Below are 23,713 nucleotides of genomic sequence, written 5' to 3'. Positions count from 1 at the left end.
CTCTGTTGCTCCATGTTGGCCTTTCCCTCGCCATTTTGTTTTGTTGTTTTTCCCCTCCTGTCTCCTCCCAGGTCGAGGAAGGCGGGGATGACCCGCCGGCAGTCGGGGCGTAAGGCACGCCCCCCCCCCGGAGAGGAAGGGTGGGGGATGTACGTCATGCCGGGGGCTCCCCGGCCTGAGGCAACGCCGGGAGGAGTGTAGAGCCGAGGAGGGAGGGGGCCGGGCTGGAATGAGACACACCCGGTCCCCAATCAGCCTGATGGGGCACGCGAGGGATAAAGGCGGCCGGGGATGACAGTTCGAGAGAGAGAGAGAATTACAGACAGCTGTACTGTGTGTTTATAGTTAAGTGTTTTGTTTAAATTGTTTATTAAATTATTATTTATATTATTAAGCCGGTTCTCGCCGCCTCCTTTCCACTAAACCCCCTTACAAAAGTCCTGTAGAGGTTCTTCACAAGGTTTGAGAATGTTCTTCAGAGTTGAGCTTCATGCGCAGAATACAAAGCAGTGCCTCTTCGAAATTAACGAAACCGAAACTTGAGGCAAGGCACTTCTTTCAGCTAAACAGCATTAGTCTTTCGTTTATACGAGTTTTTGTATTTAATGAAAGAATGAAGCCATCTCTCTCTGTGTCAGATCTGTCAGATGCTTGTTATATGTAGCCAATTCCAACTATGATTGATTTCATTGCTAACAACTCCATCTGAACCTCTGTGATGAATATTAAATCAAAACTGCTCACTGCTAATGTACCAGCGAATACCAGGGCACAAAGCCCCTGAGAACATCCGACATATTCTTTTTTTTTGTAATTAATTGATATCTCCACCAGAGAGATGGCACAGACGTTTAATTTTTCATATCTCTTGGCTGTTTAAGTTCATTTTATTTCTCAAGCAAAATTTGATTAGATGTCAAGATAGTGCTGGAAATTTGTGCAAACAGCCAAACAAACATGTTTTCCTTTGGGAAAGTACTTTATGACTGAGTAACCATCAAATCCAGAGACGTGATACTAAATCAAATTCTTTGTTAGAGTACCCAATCTACTTTACCGACAGCTTCATCAGTTTTTATTGGGAAAAAATGATGACACGGTGCCCAACTCTTTGTCTGAGCTACAGTTTTTAAAAAGCATTTATATAACACATTGTTCAGACTCTAAATTATCATTGGATGAGCAATATCTGTCTATCTGTAATCACTTAATCAAGTCCTGCCTTCCAAATCCAAGAGCCTATTGACTTTTTGATTGAGGCATCACCTAGTCTTTTTACTCTTGATGATGTGCTTGTAAATTAGCTGGACAAGCCTGAAAAATACTGTTTTGAGTGTGATTTGAGGTAAGAAAGCAAAACGTAAGATAACAATTTTGTAAGTTTTAATTGGTGATTTGATGCGGAGATGTCATCTTGGCAATTTTGACTGAAGCTGTACTTGTCTGACAAGAAAATTTCTGGCCAGAGGTCCTAACAAGATGTTTGTGGAGTGAACTGGCTTGCTTCATTTAAGACTTTGGTAATGTCCAGTTGTTTCATTAATATTCAAATACATTTTAAATGAATCAGATGACAAACAATTATTCAGGTTAATGTTTATTTCCCTGAAATAATTAGAAAAGCCTAAGTAAATCTGCCATTTCATGTACATAAAATAATGAAATATTGCATACAGAAAATGTACAAGTGCTTTATTCACATGCAACTGCACTAAGTATACTCCAAACAAAACCCACCTGCTTCAAACTCAAGTTCAATTCTGCAACACTAATAAATTATCAAGGCTAAACGTATCGTCATTCTTCAGTGCTGAGATGCCTCTGTTTCAGGTTTCGAGAGGCTCGAAATTTGAAATTAAACGTTAATCTTTCACAAAACTAAAAGTAGTGTACTTTCTCGCCAAAACCAGGGTCAAATCTGCTGCATAATTAACAGTTTTGGGACCTGATGCTACACAGGAACATGAAGGTATTTTTGAGAACCTTTGAAACTGACATTAATCTGTATCTGGTTTAATTTCATCTCAACATTTCCAGTTATTCTGGACTCTGAAAATAAAAAAAGCATCTCCTATGATATGATCCATATTATATGATCATTATTATATTGGTTCAACAGTTTCCTGGACTGCACTTCTAATTGGATGGGCTGATCCAACCCCTCACCCTGTTTGGTTTCCATCAGTTGGCCTTCAGCCGTTTGTTGGCTGCTTCCTGGTTGAGGTCATCTTGCTCTCTCTTGGCACCTCTGCTTTTGTCTTCGAGTTGGCGGCTTGTTCCGGGCTCGCCATTAGACGGCATCTCAATGGTCTTCTTCATCTCTCTCTTTTCTCTCCTCTCCTCCATCTCTTCAATTTCCTCTGCAAACAATGCCTTCAGAGGCTCAATGAGCCGTGGAAGCATCTGGAAATCTCCAAATCGAATCTGTAATCCAAGTCAGAACAAAATGAAACAATGTATCAAACTTTCATTCAAAATGGAATAAACTCAACTTCAATTCTGTTTATATTTTATTACTCACTAACATCAGTGGGAGAGGAAGGAGAAAGTAACTTAGTAAAGAACTAAGGAAAGAATAAAGAGGGAAGGAATGAAGGAAGGAGTAAGGACAATGATGTAAGAAGGAAGAAAGGAGTAAAGGAGGAGTAAAGAAATTAAGATGTATGGAAGGAAGGAAACATGAACGAAGGAAGTAAGAAGAAATTCGTAAAGGAACTGAGTTAAGAAAGAGAAAAGAAATAAGTAAAGAAGTTAGGATGGAAGGTGGAACGAAGGAAGGAGTAAAGATGAAAGGAAGGAGTAAGGAGGTAAAGATGAAAGAAGGAGTGAAGATTTTAAGATGCAAGGAAGGAAAGACAGAAGGAAGCATGAACGAAGGAAGGAAGTAAGGAAGATATATAAAGTAGTAAGGACGGAAGGTGGAAAGGAAGGAAATAAGAAGAAAGGAGTAAAGATGATGTAAGAAAGAAGTTAGGAAGGAGTACAGAAGAAAGAAAGGAAGTAAGGACTGAACGAAGGTAGGAAGGAAGGCATGAAAATAAGAAGGGAAGGAGAGAAGGAAGGAAGCAAGGAAAAAAGGAAGCAATCAATCAATCAAGGAAGGAAGGAAGTGAGGAGGTAATATGATTGTAAGATGAGGTGGAACTCCTTACCTTCATATGGTCAAAGGAGATCCCCACTTTGCTGTTGAAGTCATCACTGAAGAGTGGGATTTTAGCGTACCGCTGACTGAAGTGATTCAAGACTATGAATTCAGCGTTCATCTTCATTCCGATGCCAATAGCCTGAGACGTGGTGCTGACAAGAGGAACAGACAGAAAATGGTTAAAACATGAATGGAAGAAACATTCTACCTTTCCGGAGGTGATTTCTAATGATTAATGCACAACTCAAACCCGGCATGGTCTGCATGGATCATTGAAGTGGTGTGTTGTAGTATCTCAGAACAACTACACAACTCAACTACACTGTAGTGAAGCAGTAGCTTCACAATCTACACTAAAACTAAGTTATATTGGGGCAATGTTTCTCATATTTAGTGTTGGCATAGATATTGCATTTTGCCTTTATAATTTGGCAAAATTACACAATGCGATTTATCCAAATAGTAAATTTTTCTGGATCAAGATCATCTGTTGGATTCCTATCAACGAATCATAGCACTAAACCTATCCCCAACCCCTGACCCCATCCCTGAAATCAAACGCCAAAGATTGATTTATAATATCCATATATAACTGATTTACACATAAAACAAAACTTATATCTCTGATTATGTTAGAAGTACTTCTCTTTTCATTATCTGTTTTCTGCAAAGTGTTGAAAACACAAGTCTGCAAAGCTGAACGAACCTTTACGGACATGTACTAAACTCTCTACCCTCACTCAGGCAATCAGTTCCCAACTGAAACCCAAATGAATCCCTCAAAAAACAAAAATCGATTCCTCTCAGAAACTCTGAGCTCTTAAAGGGATAGTTCACCCAAAAGTGAAAATTCTCTCATTATTTACTCACCATCCCAGGTGTGAATGACTTTCTTCACCAGAACACATTGGAAGAAAAATAGAAAAATATCTCAGCTCAATAGGTCCTTAAAATGTAAGTGGATGGAGCTTTCTCTTTTGAAGCTCCACAAATCAATTGACAGTCAGCATAAACGTCATCCATACGACACCAGCTGTTAAATTAGTGTCTTATAAAGTGCTACGATCACTTTTGGTGTGAAAAAGGTAAATATTTAAGTACTTTTTAACTCTAAATCATGCTTCCAGTCAGCAGCGGTATGCGCGTGTGACTCAATCACATTGGCATTTGAAACGGGCGAGAACTGAGGCACGTGCGAGGAAAAGCTGCGCTGTTTACAAGTGAGAAGGAGGAACGCTGTACAGTAGCTTGATTGGTTTTGGTTTAGATCTGTATTTATCTGTTTCTTTACTCACAATGGTGCATTTGTGTGCTCATCTTGGATGTCTCAACCGAGTGAAGAACGTGAGATGACCTCTGTATCATGGCAATGCGAATACGTCATACGAAAGACCACGTGACACCCACCCTCTCCTGAAGCTTACTGAAGCGATGATTTAGAGTTAAAAAGTACTTAAATATTGATCTTTTTCGCACCAAAATTGATCGTATTGCTTTAGAAGACATTAATTTAACCGCTGGAGTCATATTGATGACTTTTATGCTGACTGTCTGTGATTTCTGGAGCTTCAAAAGAAAAACTGCCATTCACTTGCATTTTAAGAAAAAATAATTCTATTTTTCTTCAAATGTGTTCTGGTAAAGAAAGAAAGTCATACACACCTGGGAAATCATGAGGGCGAGTAAATAATGAGAGAATTTTCATTTTCGGGTGAACTATCCCTTTAAATTGAGAAGGGCCCTAGTGCAAGACATGGAGAAGTTCATCCAGAGACCTGATGATCCTGAACTCCAGGAGAGCACACAGAACCCAATCAATGTTCATCTAAGAGGAGAGTCCCACAGTTACTTCAGAGGTCCTCCACTGAGAAGACATTATCCTGGGGAACCCTGACCAATTTCATCTAAGAACATTTCCTCACCTTGCCAAGGATTGATTATTTTTTTTTACTTTTGAAGCTGTAATGTGTAATTTGTGCACCTTTAATGGTACCAAACAAAATTATGACTGTTTCAAACACTCCCCATCTTCCAGGGTTCATGCAAACAGATAGTCCCGCCCCAATCTCATGCCATTGGTTGAGCCAACATTATGTCACCCAGTTGGGCGCATTTAAACCCAAAGTACACTTCAGTTTTGGCGCAAACACTTCACATCTGCGAACAGTCGAACGCTCAGCCTTTCTAAGTATACTTCATTTGACCGTGCACATATACATCGGCGGATGACGCATGCACACTACGACTATGAGATACTGGACTATTTCTATTTTTAAGTTTAGACCAATAAAGATATTTTTACATTCCTTCAGTCACCTTCAGCTTGCTCACTGGGGTTATAATTACAATTATTTACTTATATAATTATTTATTTTTATACACAATTTACAATCATATTTAATCAAACTACACAATGATGACTAAGACTTTATAGATATTACAGTTAAATTGTCTGTTAATGCATGATTTTCTGTGAAGCTGCTTTGAAACAATGTGTGTTATGAAAAGTGTTTTACAAATAAAAATGACTTGACTCATCTAGCTTTTTTTTTGCGACCGCAAAGCTCAACGGTGAGTGTTGCCACCTTGTGGACCCACTAATTGTTGCATATAATTCCAGGTGCATGCACAAGTGAGTCCTGTATGCAGATGCCTAGCATTAAAGTCTGACTCAAGAATGCATTACAATATGAGCCAATTGTGCTCGCATGCATTTTCGACCACTTTTGAGCACTGAATGTAGTTGAAGTTTTGGACTCGGTTTACAACCGTCTTTAGTATCACCCAGTTAAAACGTATAAACAGGGCCTTAATCCGGTTGTATGCATATACCTGTTTCACTGTAGCTGTGCAACTGCATCTCTGCAAGTCTGGCTGTGTTGATGTACCCATGACGGTGTGGCTATGCAAATGTATCCGTGTTGATGTACCTGTGTCTTTTCTCTACCGCCTCTTCTTCCATCCCGTCTTCCAGAGTGGCTTCATGAATCAAAAGTGTTGCATTTTTTCCTGAGTACACACCAAGAGCTGAATCAATCTCACACACACACAACAGATAAATTACAGTTGTCATGCAGTTCCATCTTTCCCCCAATTGTAAAAACACACAAATGGCCACACACACTTCATCTTTTTCCTCTAGAAATCAATCATTGGAAGTCCAGCAGCCCAACAGCAACCACTGAGACAACAAAGAGCTTTCCTAATGAGCAGAAAGGAACAAACCAACTCCAGCGTTCTGGGAGGGGGGGGCAGTTCAGGTTGAATACTCCCACAGGAGCCATTAAAGAGGGCTCTGTGATCGATTACATCACTGATAAAGACAGGAAGCAGCATTTAAACAGCATTCATTCATATCGATCTGTGAGTGCTCACTGAAAGTCACTATATACAGATTCACTAGCAATCACAGACTCTCAATATTTCCTGTTGGACTGATGGAGGATTAATGCCCATATTTTGCAGTGAAAACGGAATATTTGAGGCAAAACTCTCAGAAGTAGACGGTATTAGTTGTACAAGCGTTCTGACTAAAAGCCAAACATTAACACGGGACTAACAGATAAATCTTATAGATCGCTAAACCTAATTGTGCATCGTAGTGAGTGAATGTGTGGTTGTGTTTATGATGTAACTAATTCTCATGAACCTGTCCAGGTCACATTTTACCCCAAAATAAAAAATAAAAAAATCATAAAAACAATTAAGCCTATTTTTGGGACCATTTAGATAGTTTGCATAGTGAAATTATTTTCATGAATTAAATTTTAAAAAAATCCTTTGCTCCTTGAAACAACCACACCGTCTTTTTCCAGAGCAGCCTGTATTTCTCCTGAGGTTACCTGTGGGTTTTTTTGTATCCCGAACAATTCTTCTGGCAGTTGTGGCTGAAATCTTTCTTGGTCAACCTGTCCTTGGCTTGGTATCAAGAGATCCACGAATTTTTCACTTTTTAATAAGTGATTGAACAGTACTGACTGGCATTTTCAAGGCTTTGGATATCTTTTGATATCCTTTTCCATCTTTATAAAGTTCCATTACCTTGTTACGCAGGTCTTATGACAGTTCTTTTCTGCTCCCCATGGCTCAGTATCTAGCCTGCTCAGTGCATCCACGTGAGAGCTAACAAACTCATTGACTATTTATACACAGACACTAATTGCAATTTAAAAAGCCACAGGTGAGGGAAATTAACCTTTAATTGCCATTTAAACCTGTGTGCATCACCTTGTGTGTCTGAAACAAGGCCAAACGTTCAAGGGTATTTAAACTTTTGATCAGGGCCATTTGGGTGATTTCTGTCATCATTATGACTTAAAAAGGAGCCAAACAACTATGTGATAATAAATGGCTTCATATGATCACTATCCTTAAATAAAAGACAGTTTTGCATGATCAGTCATATTTTCAAAATCAATGCCAAAATTTCACAATTTCTGCCAGGGTATGCATACATTTGAGCACAACTGTATATATGTGTGTGTATATATATATATATATATATATATATATATACACACACACACACACACACAGTATATTACCATTTTAGGTTGATCACAATTTGCGGCAGTTCTGAGGTGAAATGTCCACTGTGTGGCGCTAAAAGTGAGTTAAAAGTTCTCCCAAACAGATGATGATTTTAAGGTTAACACTCTATTGAGTTTTATATCAACAAAACCGACCTTTCCTACCCTAAACTAAAACCAAAAAACTTTCCGAAAGTTTCAGAAAAAGCAAATGTGAGATGAAAAACGCCACAGTGTCATTTTGTGCTGCTTCTGACACTTTCGGCTCACGTGTTAACTCACTTGTTCTTCAGGACTCCTACCCCGATCCTTTAAATCACAAGTGCAATGCTCAATCAGTTGAGCTACCAGTTTAGCAATTTAATTACTCTTGAACAAACTTGTAAATGTAGTTAGATATGTAATGTAAACGTTAACTATAGTAAAAGTGTTTAGATGCCATAAAATATCATTGCGTGAGGAACAGAGCGAAAAGTGTTTATGAACTGATAATCTGCTGTTTTACTCAGATTTGAGTGAAAGGGAATAAAAGTCATTGTTATTGTAGCTCCTCTAGTGTTTATGTCACCAGGAAACTGTTGTGATACATACAACAATCCATGGAAAAATCACTCCACAAAAATTCTGGTATAAGTAAAGTGACTATAAGACCAGGTATACACCGATCAGCCACAACATTAAAACCACCTGCCTAATATTGTGTAGGCCCCCCTCGTGCTGCCAAAACAGCGCCAAACCACATCTCAGAATAGCATTCAGAGAAGATATTCTTCTCACCACAATTGTACAGAGTGGTTATCTGAGTTACCGTAGACTTTGTCAGTTTGAACCAGTCTGGCCATTCTCTGTTGACCTCTCTCATCAACAAGGCGTTTCCATCCACAGAACTGCCGCTCACTGGATGTTTTTTGTTTTTGGCACCATTCGGAGTAAACTCTAGAGACTGTTGTGTGTGAAAATCCCAGGAGATCAGCAGCTACAGAAAATACTCAAACCAGCCCAACGGGCACCAACAAACATGCCACGGTCCAAATCACTGAGATCACATTTTTTCCCCACTGTGGTGAGAAGAATATAATCTTAGAATGCTATTCTGAGATGCGGGTTGGCGCTGTTTTGGCGGCACGAGGGGGACCTACACAATATTAGGCAGGTGATTTTAATGTTGTGGCTGATCGGTGTAGGACTATAGTATGGAATGTACCTACTTATACAAAAGCGTCAATGGCAAAAAAGGCACAGTTACTGTGGTTTGTCTTTGTAGGGCATAAAAGTGTTTGTGGTACATACCCATATTAGCAAGAGCATCGCATGGCATGGTGTCTCCAGAGAACACGAGCCGCCAGCCAGACTGATGCGTCAAACTGCAGGCATATGCGTTCTTACAGTGACGAACTAAACACGTCTGAAACTGCACACACAATTATAATTTTAGGGTGAATAATTCCATTCAAAGAATATTCCGGGTTCAATACAAGAGAAGCTCAATCGACAACATCTGTAGCATAATGTGGATTATCACAAAAATAATTTCAACTCGTCCCTCCTTTTCTTTAAAAAAAAAATGGGGGGCATGGGTAGCTCAGCGAGCAAAGGGTTTATAGCATTACGTCGTCATGGCAACAAAGTTGTATAATTGGCTTTAACTTTACACAGAAAAGTTTAGCAAGTAATTTTATCACACTAAAATCATGTTAACACACGTATTGTTTATGTCTTGTGGCAATACTTTTGAAAAAGTGAGTGTTTTAATGTTAAAAATTGTCCCCATTCACTTCTATTGTAACCTCGATTTTTGCTTTTTTAAAGAAAATGAGGGACGAGTTGAAATACATTTTTGTGGTAATCAAAATTATGCAACAAATCCTGTCGATTGAGCTCAACTTGTATTGAACGCGAAATATTCCTTTAATTAGGGCACAAATTATAAAGTAAAAAGTTGTTTAAGTTAAACTTATTGTACACAAAAATATGTGATTTTTGTTTTCCATGAACAAATCTGTCACTAGATTTTGAAATTGACACTAAACTAACACTTAATCGTTTATTACCTACTAATTGGCCAGTCCGAGCAGTTCATACACACCTTGAGCAGGTCGTTCTTCTTCAAAACAGCTTGAATGAAGGATTTGGTCTTCACTTTGGGGGTCTCGGCACCGTCACATAAAAATTTAGCTGGGATAACACTACAGTGATCGAGAACAAACATAAGTACTGTATATACCAGTAGCAAAACAAAGATTTGTTTTAACAGTTTTATTTTTTAATTTACCATCAAATGTGCATTATTGATGATATTGCAGATATAAAGACAGATAATAGAGACAGTTAAGCAGTCGTTCTTTCATACTTGATCTGGCTGAGTATCTCCTGGCAGTGGTCGTGGTACTGGTTTAACCAGGTCATGATGTGTACAGGAGCGATCAGGTACACGGGACTGAACGCTTTACCAAGACTGTTCTACAATACACAACACATCATTAGTGCATGAACATCAACTTTGCATTAAGAAATAACTAAACTGAATTAGACAAATACGTACCAGAGCTCTCTCACGCTCCACCAATAAATGAATCAAACCCTGAGTAAACAAAAAAAGCAGAAATGTCAGCAGACAAGGATTCTCAGTGAGTACAATATTCTGCTGAACCATTAATTCATTAAAAGAATAAACGTGCTATAATAATATAGTAATGAATGAATATTCACAGCTGACAGACATTGTTAGGCAGAATATTTACAATATAGCACGTCCTTAAGTGCCTCATCGCTTCAATAAAGAATATTAAAGACACACATTTTAATTCAAATGACTAGCGGTTGTCCGATATATCGCAGAGACCGATAAATCGGCCGATATTTGGAATTTTTAAATGATCGGCATCAACCAATAAATTTTCCCCTTTGGCCGATTTGTTTCTTGAGGGCGCCGAAAATCACCTGCTTGCATGTGAAGTGACTGAGACATGTAAACGACCAGTTTGTTGTTACACGCCATCGTGTAAATACAATAATAGACCGGAGTGCAACACCGTGTCATTTAAACGGTCCGCATATCAGAGCCGCGGCAGATGCGTTGGAGCTCATAATGTTAAAGTGTTCGCCTGTTTCATTCTCCCTCTCTCTCCTCAACAGTTCCCTGTAACTTTGAACTGTCTTGTCCAATGATAAAAAGGCAAATATCACTAAAACTAATATCATATACCATCTGCAAATATGCGCATATCTCGTTTAAACAGATGTAATAAACCAACCTCACAAAACTTGAGCAGATCCAGCATCCTGTGGAGTGCTCATAGAAGCACATATTCTAACAGTCTCTCCTCAACAGTTCCCTGTAACTTTTCTAATAATAAAAGGCAAATATCAATAAAACTTGTATTATATACCATCTGCAAATATGCAGATATCTCATTTAAACAGATGTAATTCATGAACTTTACGAAAATCCAGTGTTTTTTTCCTGTCGAGCACTCATCTAATATCTTCATCTGAAGCGCGTATTCTATCAGCCAGAATCAAAACTTCAGGATCAGGATCAAAAGTTCCTCTGATTCACAAATCATGATGGTCAGTCCGTGACAATCCAAGCATGCGATCCAGGCCGTTTAAACTGTCAGGAGATTGCTGCTCGCGCTGGATCCGCACGAGCGCGCGAGTGCAACTTCACGCTTCACGTGTGCGATGAGTAAATGTCTTATTCATCTCTGTATGTGCAATTGGTTTGATTCAGTATTTTTTGAGTAAATGCGATTGCTAACGTGGACATGCCTCCATGGTTGCTGGACTACTGTGTGTACTGTTATTTCCTTCTTCCTAATATATTAATTTCTTCATGTGCAAAAAAATTACTAACATGTTACAACTAAACAGAAATCAGGAGAAACTGCTATCAACCACTTAAAATACAATATTTTTTTTAGCTAATTTTTTTTTACAAAGTTTAAGTTTTGTGTGAAATTGAGTAAACATGGTGTTAAATAAGAGTTTGTCAATCTTGTTAGCAAGTTTATGTTATTTACTATATTAAATTGTGTGATATATCGCCATTGTATCGGCCTATCGGCCACCCTGCTCTCTGGATATCGCATCGGCCATTAAAAAACCCATATAGGTCAATCACTACAAATGACTACAAAAACCATCCAGTTTATAATTGGTATCACGAGCAGCCGTAAGTTCATGACGGCTCTCACCGTGTGATGATCTGCGTGCAGGTGCGACACAAAGATAGTGGAGAGTTTGGAGAGGATCTCGTCCACATCATCGCCATAGTGACGACACAACTGCCCGAACGTGCCCTCACCGCAGTCCAACAGCAGCGACTGAGATGGGCTGGAGATCAGAGAGACAATCAAGTGCACACTTATCATGTACTATAGCTGTAATTAGCTGAACTGGGGGTGATATACACATGTAAATGCACTGCATTAATGCAGGTGTGTGTTTATCGGCTATTTCACAATGTCTCTGTGCTGTAACTGTGTTTTGTTTTACCTGATATTCACTAAAGTTCCACTGACGTTTCTGATCTTCATGGGCAGAGACGAGCCGGTGCCCAAAAACACAATCTCAGGAAACCGCTCACCTTTGCCAATAAACACACACAATAAATATCTTAAAATCAGACAGAAATCAGTCAACAGATCACTCTAGGGATGTACCGATCATTTTAAGCCAATAACGTTCACTGGTTCTTACCTACTTCCAATTTTGACACTGTTGTAATTTGGTTAAAAGATGCTATATGTACTTATCCTTAGTTTCATATCATACCAAAAATATACTAAAATAAAGTAGGGCATTTTATCAAACAAATATATCACTAATTTAGAAAAAGACAAATAAATGAGAAAAATGTATTAAACCAAAGTAGGGAATTTAATCATTAAATGCATATTCAAATTAGGGAGAATTAGATATTAGAAAATTAACTAGAAAATTAGAAAATCAAACAATTACTTAATGAATTTAGTTTATATATTATATATAAATGTATTAAACTAAAGTAGGGAATTTAACCATTAAAAACATATTTAAATTAGGGGAAATTACAAATGAGAAATGTATGATCATCTACTTCTAATATTAATACTGTTGTAATTTGGATAAAAGATGCTAAAAGTATTGTTTATCTTTAGTTTTATACTAAACTGCCTCAAATCTGCCATGACAGCAGCCAGAAACACTGCTGTAGTATTTCTGCTCAATCAATAGATCATTCATTAGAAAATATATTAAAATAAAGTGGGGAATTAAACCATTAAAAACATGTTTTAATTAGAGGGAATTACAAATTGGAAAATCTAACAAATATTTCATTAGAAAAAAAAAAATGTTTTTGAAAAATGTATTAAACCAAAAGGGAATTTAATCATGAAATATGTATTTAAATTAGGGGGAAATATAAATGTAAAAAAAATAATTACAGCATTAGAAAATCAAACAAATATTTCATCAATTTTGAAAAAATAAAATAAGTTATGGAATTTAATAATTATATACATATTTAAATGAATTGATCAAATTAATTACAAAGTTAGAAATTCCTAAATATTTAAAACATTATTAATTAGAAAAATGTAATAAATCAATACAGGGAATTTATTCTTTAAATATATTTTTAAATTAGTAGAAATTAGAATATGTTAGAAATCTTTAATTAAATCAGAAAAGAAAACATTAAATACATTTGAAAAATTAAATTGTGGAATTTAATATTTCAATATATATTTAAATTAGGGGGAATTAGAAATAAATAAACTATAATTAAGACACTAGAAAATCAAACAAATATTTCATTCATTTAGAAAACAATGAACTAGAAAAATATATGACATTAAATTATGGAATGTAATCATTATACACTTATTAAAATTAGTAGAATTTAAAAATTAATTACGAAATTAGAAATTCCAAAATATTTAATTAATTAAAAATATATATTATTAATTATAAAAAATGTATTAAATCAAATTAGGGAATTTAATATTTAAATAAATATTTTCCTTAGGGGAAATTACAAATTAGAAATGTATTATTATCTGCTTCCAATATTGACACTGTTGTAATTTGGGAAGGCTTAAAAATGCTAAAAGTATTTTTTTCATCTCTAGTTTTAAAACATACACCTCAAATCTGCCATAGCAGCAGCCAGAAGCACTACTGTAAAATGTTTCGTTCTATAGCTCATCCAGGTGTGTATTTGTTTTTGAAATAATCTCAGACTGCATCTAAATGCACATCCAAAACATCAGAATATCAAAACAAATCATTACTCTAAAACATGTTTCTCGATCATTTCAGTTTATTAAACTTTCCTAAATCAAGCTACTCTTCTCTGATTGGACTATTTCTGGCAGATGGAGCAACAGTACAGAGTGATTGTCCAGATTACAGAAAGTTTTACTCTGAGAACATTAAATGTCAAGCTGCAGAAGTCCTCTTGTCTTTTTCTGTCTACTAATCTAATACTTCCATCTCTCTTGCGTTCTCTCAGTCTCGGTAGAAAGCTCACCAGACGAGGAGATGGATTCAGCCGCCTGGAGCTTCCTGCACTCCTCCACTGCCTGTAAGAAGTTTGGCACTTCAGCTGCTTCCTTCACAAACTCCTCCGAGTCGCAGGATGGGATGGCATCTCTGCACACACACATATTTAGAAAGAAAAAATAAAAAGGATAATAATAAGTGATAAATGACAAGTCTGACTCCTTGTGACTTGTTTATAACAATGTGATGAAAGTGTGTCGGGTAAATGAGAACCTAATATAAACGCCATTAAAGAAATGTTCCCGGTTCAATACAAGAAATAAAAATAGTAAAAAACAAGAAAAAGTAATGCTCTCTATAGGCCTTAACTTGTATTGAACCCAGAACTTTCCTTAAGGTGAACTGACCGTTGCCACTCCAGTTTGGGCCGAAGTTGAAACTTTAGGAGACACTCGGCTCTGACGTTAGGAACATGAAGAGAAGCCTGCGGCTCCTACAACACACACACACACACACACACACACACACACACACACACACACTTCTCTTAAACAACTAATACATCTTTCCGCCTAGTTAAAAACATGAAATAAATATTAAACAAAATATATGAAATGCATAAACTTAATATTAAATATAATATAATAAATACTTAAATGTTACATAAAATAATAAAAAAATAATAATAAATGAGAAAATGTATTTAATATAATACATATTTAAATGTTACATAAAATAAAATAAATAAATAAATAATAAATTTGAATATATTAAATACATTTTCTAATTTATTATTATTATTTTTTTTATGTAACATTTAAATATTATATTAAATAAATTATACATATTTAAATGTTACATAAAATTTGAAAAAATAAATTAGAAAACTTAATAAATATAATACATATTTAAATGTTACATAAAAATGTTTAAAAATCAGATAAATTAGAAAATGTACAATTCAACTAGGGAATTTAACCCTTAAACACATTTAAATTGGGGAAAATAAAATAAAAACAATATGTAATATTTAAAAAATCTAACAAATATTTAATTAAATTAGAAAAATGTATTAGATCAAATTAAAGATTTTAATCATTATTTACATATTTTAAATAGGGTAAATTACAAATGAGTAAATTCATGAATTTGACAATCAAATAAATGTTTAATTAAATTAGAAAAAAAAAAAAAAGAAATTAGAACATAATATAAAATTACATTTGGGAATTTAACCATTAAATACATATTTAAATTAGGGGGAATTAGAAAAATGAGTTATGAAATAAGAAAATCAAATAAATATTTAATTGAATTAGATTTTTTTTTTTATAAATTAGAAAATGTAATAATTAAATAAATATTTAAATTAGGGGAAATTAAAAAAATAATTACAAAATTAGAAAATCATAAATATTTAAATAAGAAAAAACATTAAATGAATAAATAAAATAAAAAATACTAAATTAAATTAAGAATTTTAACCATTAAATGCATATATAAATAAGGGAAATAGGAAAATTATTTAAAGTTAGAGAGAAAAAACTACATCACATTTTTGTTTTTTTATTAAATTAGGGAATTTAAATATTAAATACATATTTAAATTAGTGGAAATTATAATATATATTATGAAATAAATTTTTTATCAATTAGAAAAATATTAAATCGATATTAAATTCGATTAGAAAGAGAAAATATTTCATTGGTGAGTGTTGCAGTACTTTGGTTCTGTAGAGTTTGAGTTGAGGGAAGATCTCGGGGTGAATGAGGTTTAGCTGCGTCTGGAGTTTGTGACTGCGAGCGTTATGATGCGTGTACGTGTGCTCGTTCATCACCAGATGTTCAGTACTGCTGGGAAACCTGACAGAGAAAAGACCCATCACACCTCGTACTCGCTGTGTGCTGATGACAGTATGATCAGATGTGTGTGTGTGTACTTCAGATGTACCTCTCCATCCAGCTCTTGTACTGATCCGTGTTCAGAACCGATTCTGGGCTCATGTGAACCACCAGAGCAGCCGAATCTTCAGACCCTCCAGTCTGATACCTGCACGCATGACAATATTAGCTGCAGTTATTTATTTGACTTCAAATATGCAGAATGCAAAGAATGCCTTTCAAAAGACATCTCTTCACCTTTGTAGAACGTGATTGGTGCAGAGCGGCTGTATGAACTCCTCTGATGGACAGTCCAGCACTATGAACACTGGTCCAGGATCAGCTGGAGTGCACAGCTCCTCAGGATGAATCTGAAACACACAGCACACAAACAATTCTAGTTATCATCCCCTACTTTCAAATCTGGAGAAATGTTTTTGCAAGTAGTTAAATTTGACTTATTGTAAAGTAATGTGTGGTGTGTTGGTGTCACCTCTTTTCCATCATGTGTCACAGTCTTTCCTGCTTTAAGAGCGTCGATTATGGGTCCAATGGCTGCTGTTCCTCTAGAGAAAACACAAGGGTGAAACTGTGCTGTAAACTATGTGGGATTCATTTACAGGATGAAAGAGTAGTGAACACATAATAACTGAACTGATCTCAGACACTTACACTGGCAGGCCCATCTCTTTAGCTTTCAGTGCCAGGAAGTTCCCTTTTTTTGCGTGCATCTAAACAAATGTTTGATAGGACAAGAAAATGGGCATCATCAAAGAGTGACGAGAACCATGAAGCAATGTTGACTTTTAAACTGAAGGAAAAAATATCATTGTGTGGTTGAGACAGACTGGACAAGGTGTATGTTTAAAGTCTTGCTTATTTTTCAAGCAGAAGTGTGTCTGCATATCTGAAGCCTCTGAAACGGTTTCATCAAATCTGATTATTTCTGCTCACCTTACACACATAAGCCACCACAAGAGATGAATCTCGAGTGACATTTCCTCTGCCATCTGGGGAAAAAAATTATACAATTTCTGATTGTATTAAATCTTTACGTGGCTAAAAAAGAAAAACAACAAAAACAACAAAATAAGTCTAAATGTAATTGTGCTTAAAACCACTAATATATATATATATATATACTAAAAATAAACAATAATATATATAATTTAAAATGTAATGTATACAGTATATTGTAAATAAAAATAAATAAATAAAAGAATATTTATATTTATTAATAGATTAGAAAAAGCAGATAATTATGTTCAGTAAAAATAAAAGATATTAATAATAATCCATTCAAAATCTATTAAAACTTTATATTATTACACTGTATATTACAAAAATACATAAGAAAAACAAACAATATAATATTAATTTAAAATATAATGCATATACCATAAATAACATTTTACAAATATTATAATATAAAAAACTAAAATAATATGAATATTAGAAAAAAGTAATGCTCAATAACATATTATATAAGATATTAATAATTCACTGTAAATATATTTAAACTACATTATTTCATTGTATATAATAATACTTTGCTATAACATCCTTTAAATATAATGCATTTTTCATTAATAAAATTATACAAATATTATAATAATAAATATGAATATTAGATTATTTTTTAACATTACATTATATATAATAATAACATAAAATAAACTACAACATGTGTATTTTAAATATAATGAAGATACCATAAAATAAGAAATAATTTTATACAGTATAATAAATTAAATATGAATATATTAGAAAAAAAATTAATACTAATTGATTGTAAATCTATTAAAACATTTTTTACATAGTATACATAATATATATAAAAAGTATTTATTTTAATATAATATACTGTATATCAAATATAATTATATAAATATTATAATATGTAAAATATAAAAATAAAATAATATGAATATATTAGAAAAAATATGTTTAATATAATTTTAAGATTTAAATACTAATTGATTGTAAATCTATTAAAAATTGTTTTTATATAGTATACATAATAATATATAAAAACAATTATTTTAATATAATATACTGTATATCAAATATAATTATATAAATATTATAATATGTAAAATATAAAATAAAATAATATGAATATTAGAGAACATTTGGTATGTATGTTCAACAACATTATGGAAGATATTAATAATAATTAATTGTAAATCTATTAAAACATTAAATTTTATATATATATATATATATATATATATATATATATATATATATATATATATATATATATATTTAATATAATGTACATATCAAATATATAAATTCAATATAAAATAATGTTGAAATATACAAAAAAAAATGTTCATTAATAATAATAATAATAATAATAATATGCAAGATATGAATAATTCATTATAAACTAAGGACAGGTGTTCCAGAGGTGTATTTTCAGCTGATATAAAGCTTCTTTGTTTGTGTGTGTGTGTGTGTGTGTGTGTGTGTGTGTTTTAGCTTAAAGTACCCATTTCAAGTTATTTAAATAAATAAAAATGATTTTACCAAACAAATTGGGCAAATTAGCTTGACTTTATCCAAAAGGTGAGTAGTTTGCATCCCTGTTAAAACATTACATCCAATAAACTACATTATAACAGGATTTATATTTTGATTACAATTTTCAAACAATTCTCCTCTTTATACATTTCATCTACGTCCAGCTAACCCCCTATGAAGCCAGTCTCAGGTGTGTGTCGTCTTACCTGGGCTCGCTGCTCTTCTGTTGGCGTTCAGAGTGTGAGTCTCCTCTGAATCCTCCAGCCTCTTGAGCGCCCCCCTCTGACTGCTGTGAGGACTGCTGCTGCGGACAGAGCCGGGACATCGTCTGCCCTCAGCTTACACAACACACAGACACAGTGCAGTTATTTACTGCAAACAGATCTGAAGCATACAACCTTTAATGGGAATTAAGTGAGTGTTCAGGGTTAACACTCACAGACTATGGGAACTTGAGTGACAGTCATTGTGTCGTCTTTATATTGAGGTTCTGAATGAGGTCTCACAGCTGTGGATCAAAGAGAGAAAGAAATACTTCTATAAAGCAATCTGAGGATAACTGCAGGAAAATGTGGAAACATGGATCCAGAAGAGTAACGGTGGACTTTACCAAGTTTAATGTCATCAAGCGGTCCTGAAAACACTCTAATGGCGCTTATATATTTCTCCTAAAACAACAATCAGTCAGACACTACCACATAATTACAAAAATATCATATATAGATCTGCAGACAATATACATGTAAAACAGAGTGATCATTTGCACTAAGGGTGTGTGATCACACACGTACCAGCTGTGGCGGTCCTGACAGGACACACTGAGGGACTCCAGTGTCTTTGAGAGTCAGTATCATTCCTGCACAGACAAAACATTGAATAAACATCATTCACCCATGAAGTACAGATTCCTGTTTACGTGTGCAGTTTAACAGCAGTGTCGAACTCTGCAGAGATGAGGCAAATAAAAAGGGAAAAACTTCAAATATGAAAGATTAAAGTGATGAAAAAGAGTCAATGATTGACCTGATAAACCCCCGACAGTTTCCCAGCTCATCCTGGTGAGGAAGATGTTGTCTAGGCGAGCAATTTTTAATCTGCACACAAGCAAAGAACAAAAACAGGACACTCAGCATGAAAGTAGGACATCAGCAGTACTTGAAAAATGTTGTGCATTAAGGCTCTGAGTGACACAAAGCATGATATTTTCAAACATGTCTGTTCGGCCTTATGTGTTGAGAACGGCAGCATTATACACATCAATCAATGTCTGATCAGATCTCTATTAGATTTAAAAGAGTGTCTACTGTCATCATAAACTTACTTGTGTTCCTGCATCAGTCTCTGTGTTCCCTCTCCACAGTTAAACAAATACCTGCAAAGAATAAGAGAATCACTTTCATTAATTCATTTTTTACAAAACATATAAAAGTTATAGTGATACTCGATTATTTATTATGAATGTATATATATTTATATTATGAATGTATATGTATATATTTATATTATGAATGTATATATATATATATATATATATATATATATATATATATATATATATATATTTATATTATGAATGTGTATATATATTTATATATTATGAATGTTTATAATTTATATATTAATATTATGAATGTGTATGTATATATATATATGTATATATATATATATATTAATATTATGAATGTATATATATATTAATATTATGAATATACATATTAAATTATGAATGTATATAAATATATTAATATTATGAATGTGTGTATATATATTACAATTATGAATGTTTATATATTTATATATATTATGAATGTATATATACACATAATATATATATATATATATATATATATATGAAATTTCAAATTATTTAATACAATATACAAGGTAACACGTGATAAAACCTGTCATAAATAACATTAACTGTTAACAATGTTTTCTTATATATCAATAAATAATATTTTTTATTAATTATAGTATAATATTTAAATAGCATTATTATTAAAATTAAATGTTTTAATTAAATATTTTATTATATAATGCCTAGTTCATTTTATAAAATATAAATATTATATCATTTTACTACAATATTTAGAGTCATATAATTGTCATATTTTAATTTGAATGTACATAAATGAATCATTATATAATGTAATACTGTTTGTAATATTTATAAATAATGCAATTTTAATATTCAATACTGATATTTAATTCCAATATTAAAATTAATAATAATGTTATTCATTTATATATAATAAACATTGTTAATTATGGGAGGCATTATGAAGTGAAAACTTTTGAATAGTATTCAATAATTTGAAATCTCATGTAGCATTTACATATTACAGCATTTTATAGGTTTAAATTTGCATGTACATGAATTACGCAATATATAATGTTTTTTTTATAAATAATTTAATTATAATAATCAATAATGTTGATATTTAATTATAATATTACCATTAATAGATTTATTAATAATTGACATATAATAATTTCACAATTAACTACTGTATTAATAATGTTTTTTTATGGAAAGTACTATGAAGTTTTACCTTTCATTTTGTATTCAAATCATTTGAAATGTCATAATATTTATATTTATATTTATTTACATGAGTGTTCATGAATTAGGCATTATATAATATTTGTTATTGAACATTTAATTTTAATAATAATGCTTTTTAAATATTACACTGTAATAAAAATGATTACTTCTTGATATATTAGAAAACATTGTTAACAATTAATGTTATTTATGACAGTTTTCTCACGTGTTGGCTTGTATATTGTATTAAATAATTTGAAATTTCATAATATTTAGATTCACATATATTTACTTGAGTGTACATTAATTAAATATTATATAAAATTATTATTAATAATTTAATTTTAATAATCAAGAATGTTGGGATTTAAATATAATACTACAATTATAACAAATTATTAATTAAATACAATTAAACTAACTACTAATTAATTTATTAGACGCATTATGACGTGCTAACTATATATCATATTCAAATAATTTTTTCAATGTCATAACATTAACATTTCTAAATTTACATGTGAATATTCATGAATTAAGAACTAATGTTTACTATAATATATTTATAATAACCATTCATGTTAATAAATGATATTTAAAAATTCTAATGTATAATATATATAATGTTTTTAATGGATCAATTCAAAGCATTTGAAATGTCATAATATTTAGATTAATATACTTTATACTTACATCAGTGTAAATGAATTTAGCATTATATAATATAATATGTATTATATGAATAATGTAATTTTAATATTACATTTTATTTAAATATACTATAAACACTAATTATTTTTTGAAAATTAAATAAATTATAGACTATTAATTAATATTTTCTTACAAGAGATATGACGTGTAGTATTCAAATAGTTTGAAATGTCATGAAACTTTTATACTTCATATACTTTCATATTCACATTTTAATGTTCATCAACTCACCTTTTAGACATTCTACAGTGCTGTGAAAAAGTATTTACCCCCATCCTGATTTCTTCTGTTTTTGTGTATATTTCAAACTAAACTGTTTCAAAAGTTCGAACATAAATCAAAGGCAATCTCAGAAAACACAAAATACAGTTTTTAAATGATAATGTTATTTATTGAAGCAAAAAAGTTATTCAATACCAACTGGGCCTGTGTGGAAAACGTATTTGCCCCGTTAGTTACTAAATCCCCAAATCTATGAAACTGCATTCATAATGGGGTTCAGCTGGACTAGACACACAGACCTGATTACTGCCAGCCCTGTTCAATCAAATCAACACATAAATAAAACTTTTTCAGCTGCATGAAGTTGGCTAAAAGGTCTCATTCAGTAGCACACACTATGCCAAGGTCAAAAGAAATTCCAGAAATGATGAGGAAAAAAAGTGATTGAAATACATCAGTCTGGGAAGGGTTACAAAGCTATTTCAAAGGCTCTGGGACTCCAAAGGACCACAGTGAGAGCCATTATTGGCACAGTAGTGAACCTTCCCAGAAGTGGCCAACCTTCCAAAATTCCTCCAAGAGCACAGCGACGACTCATCCAGGAAGTCACAAAAAAGCCAAGGACAACATCCAAGGAACTGCAGACCTCTCTCGCATCAGTAAAGGTCACTGTTCATGACTCCACTATCAGAAAGACACTGGCCAAAAATGCCATCCATGGAAGATGCTGTGGTAGGACCTTAAACGGGCAGTTCATGCTCGAAAACCCTCCAATGTGGCTGAACTAAAGCAGTTCTGCAAAGAAGAGTGGGCCAGAATTCCCCCACAGTGTTGTGAAAGACTGATCTCCAGTTATCGGAAGTGTTTGGTTGCAGTTGTTGCTGCTAAAGGTGGCACAACCAGCTATTAAGTTTAAGGGGGCAGTTAGTTTTTAACATGGGTGATACAGGTGTTGGATACACTTTTTGCTTCTCTCTCTCTCTCTCTCTCTCTAATGAAAACTGTATGTTGTTTACTCAGGTTGCCTTTGTTTTATGTTATATCTCGTTTGAAGATCTAAAACCATTTAGTATGAAAAATACACAAATGTAAGAAATCCGAATGGGGGCAAATACTTTTTCACAGCACTGTATAATGATTTTACTGAATGAAATGTTCTTAAAGCAAGCTATTGTAAAGTGATGCAGCTTTATTTTATTTATTTTTTTACATATGACACTGGGATATTTATTCAGTGTGGTTATGTCTCACCTGTTATACTCGGAGAACACATACAGTGACGCTCCATTATCTCGACTGCCCGCCCCGACCACCTGCACATAGACGGTGGAGGGTCCGTGCAGGTCGCCCTGCCTGCGGTTCTCCTTCATCTTCACATGTCGCAGTGTGTCTTTAGGAGGTTTGATCTTTCTGCAGGTGTGTGTGGCCATCAGTTTCACACACTGAGACACTGATCTATGCAGTAGAGCCGCTTCACCACCTCTAAACACTCTACATGTAAATACTGTACAGCGGAGAGCCGCAGCGAGCATAATAAACAGTACAGCGGAACATCAGAGCGATCATTCCCGGAATAAAGCGATATTACAGCAGATGTGCAGTCTGAACCTGTAGCGAAAAGTGAGTTGAAGGACTGTCACATGTGTGTTAATCCTCGACGCG

The 23,713-nt window shown here is 33.5% G+C and overlaps 1 protein-coding gene across 2 annotated transcripts; it reads right to left on the bottom strand.

Annotated features, from left to right (window-relative positions):
• Positions 1 to 1,589: 1,589 nt before the first annotated feature.
• Positions 1,590 to 23,713, bottom strand: LOC127449826 (zinc phosphodiesterase ELAC protein 2-like). Of its 2 annotated transcripts, XM_051713406.1 has the most exons (24): positions 23,303 to 23,713; positions 19,895 to 19,945; positions 19,597 to 19,667; positions 19,365 to 19,429; positions 19,184 to 19,241; positions 19,013 to 19,081; positions 18,780 to 18,911; positions 16,999 to 17,054; positions 16,717 to 16,775; positions 16,538 to 16,610; positions 16,303 to 16,415; positions 16,115 to 16,213; positions 15,888 to 16,026; positions 14,571 to 14,656; positions 14,192 to 14,313; positions 12,172 to 12,262; positions 11,871 to 12,009; positions 10,217 to 10,255; positions 10,025 to 10,134; positions 9,761 to 9,860; positions 8,965 to 9,085; positions 6,076 to 6,154; positions 3,153 to 3,297; positions 1,590 to 2,424 (listed from the first exon to the last, which is right to left on the bottom strand). In XM_051713406.1, the coding sequence occupies exons 1-24, from the start codon at positions 23,581 to 23,583 to the stop codon at positions 2,182 to 2,184; spliced, it is 2,541 nt and encodes an 846-aa protein (XP_051569366.1). In that variant the 5' UTR covers positions 23,584 to 23,713; the 3' UTR covers positions 1,590 to 2,181. The 2 variants fall into 2 exon arrangements, 1 of the variants encoding a protein (XP_051569366.1); XR_007898823.1 differs by lacking the exon at positions 1,590 to 2,424 and having other exon boundaries at positions 3,161 to 3,297; positions 5,978 to 6,154.

Source organism: Myxocyprinus asiaticus, chromosome 13, assembly GCF_019703515.2.
Source record: "Myxocyprinus asiaticus isolate MX2 ecotype Aquarium Trade chromosome 13, UBuf_Myxa_2, whole genome shotgun sequence".
NCBI lineage: Eukaryota > Metazoa > Chordata > Actinopteri > Cypriniformes > Catostomidae > Myxocyprinus > Myxocyprinus asiaticus.
This window is presented reverse-complemented; position numbering and strand designations above follow the sequence as displayed.

Excerpts from the sequence above, each read along its gene's own strand:
- LOC127449826 (XM_051713406.1), bottom strand. The coding sequence starts at position 23,583 with ATGCTCGCTGCGGCTCTCCGCTGTACAGTATTTACATGTAGAGTGTTT. Across the intron at positions 14,657-15,887 it reads TCAAACTCTACAGAACCAAA|GAGCCGCAGGCTTCTCTTCA; the intron begins GTACTGCAACAC and ends TGTGTGTTGTAG. Across the intron at positions 14,314-14,570 it reads CCCAAACTGGAGTGGCAACG|AGATGCCATCCCATCCTGCG; the intron begins GTCAGTTCACCT and ends GTGTGTGTGCAG.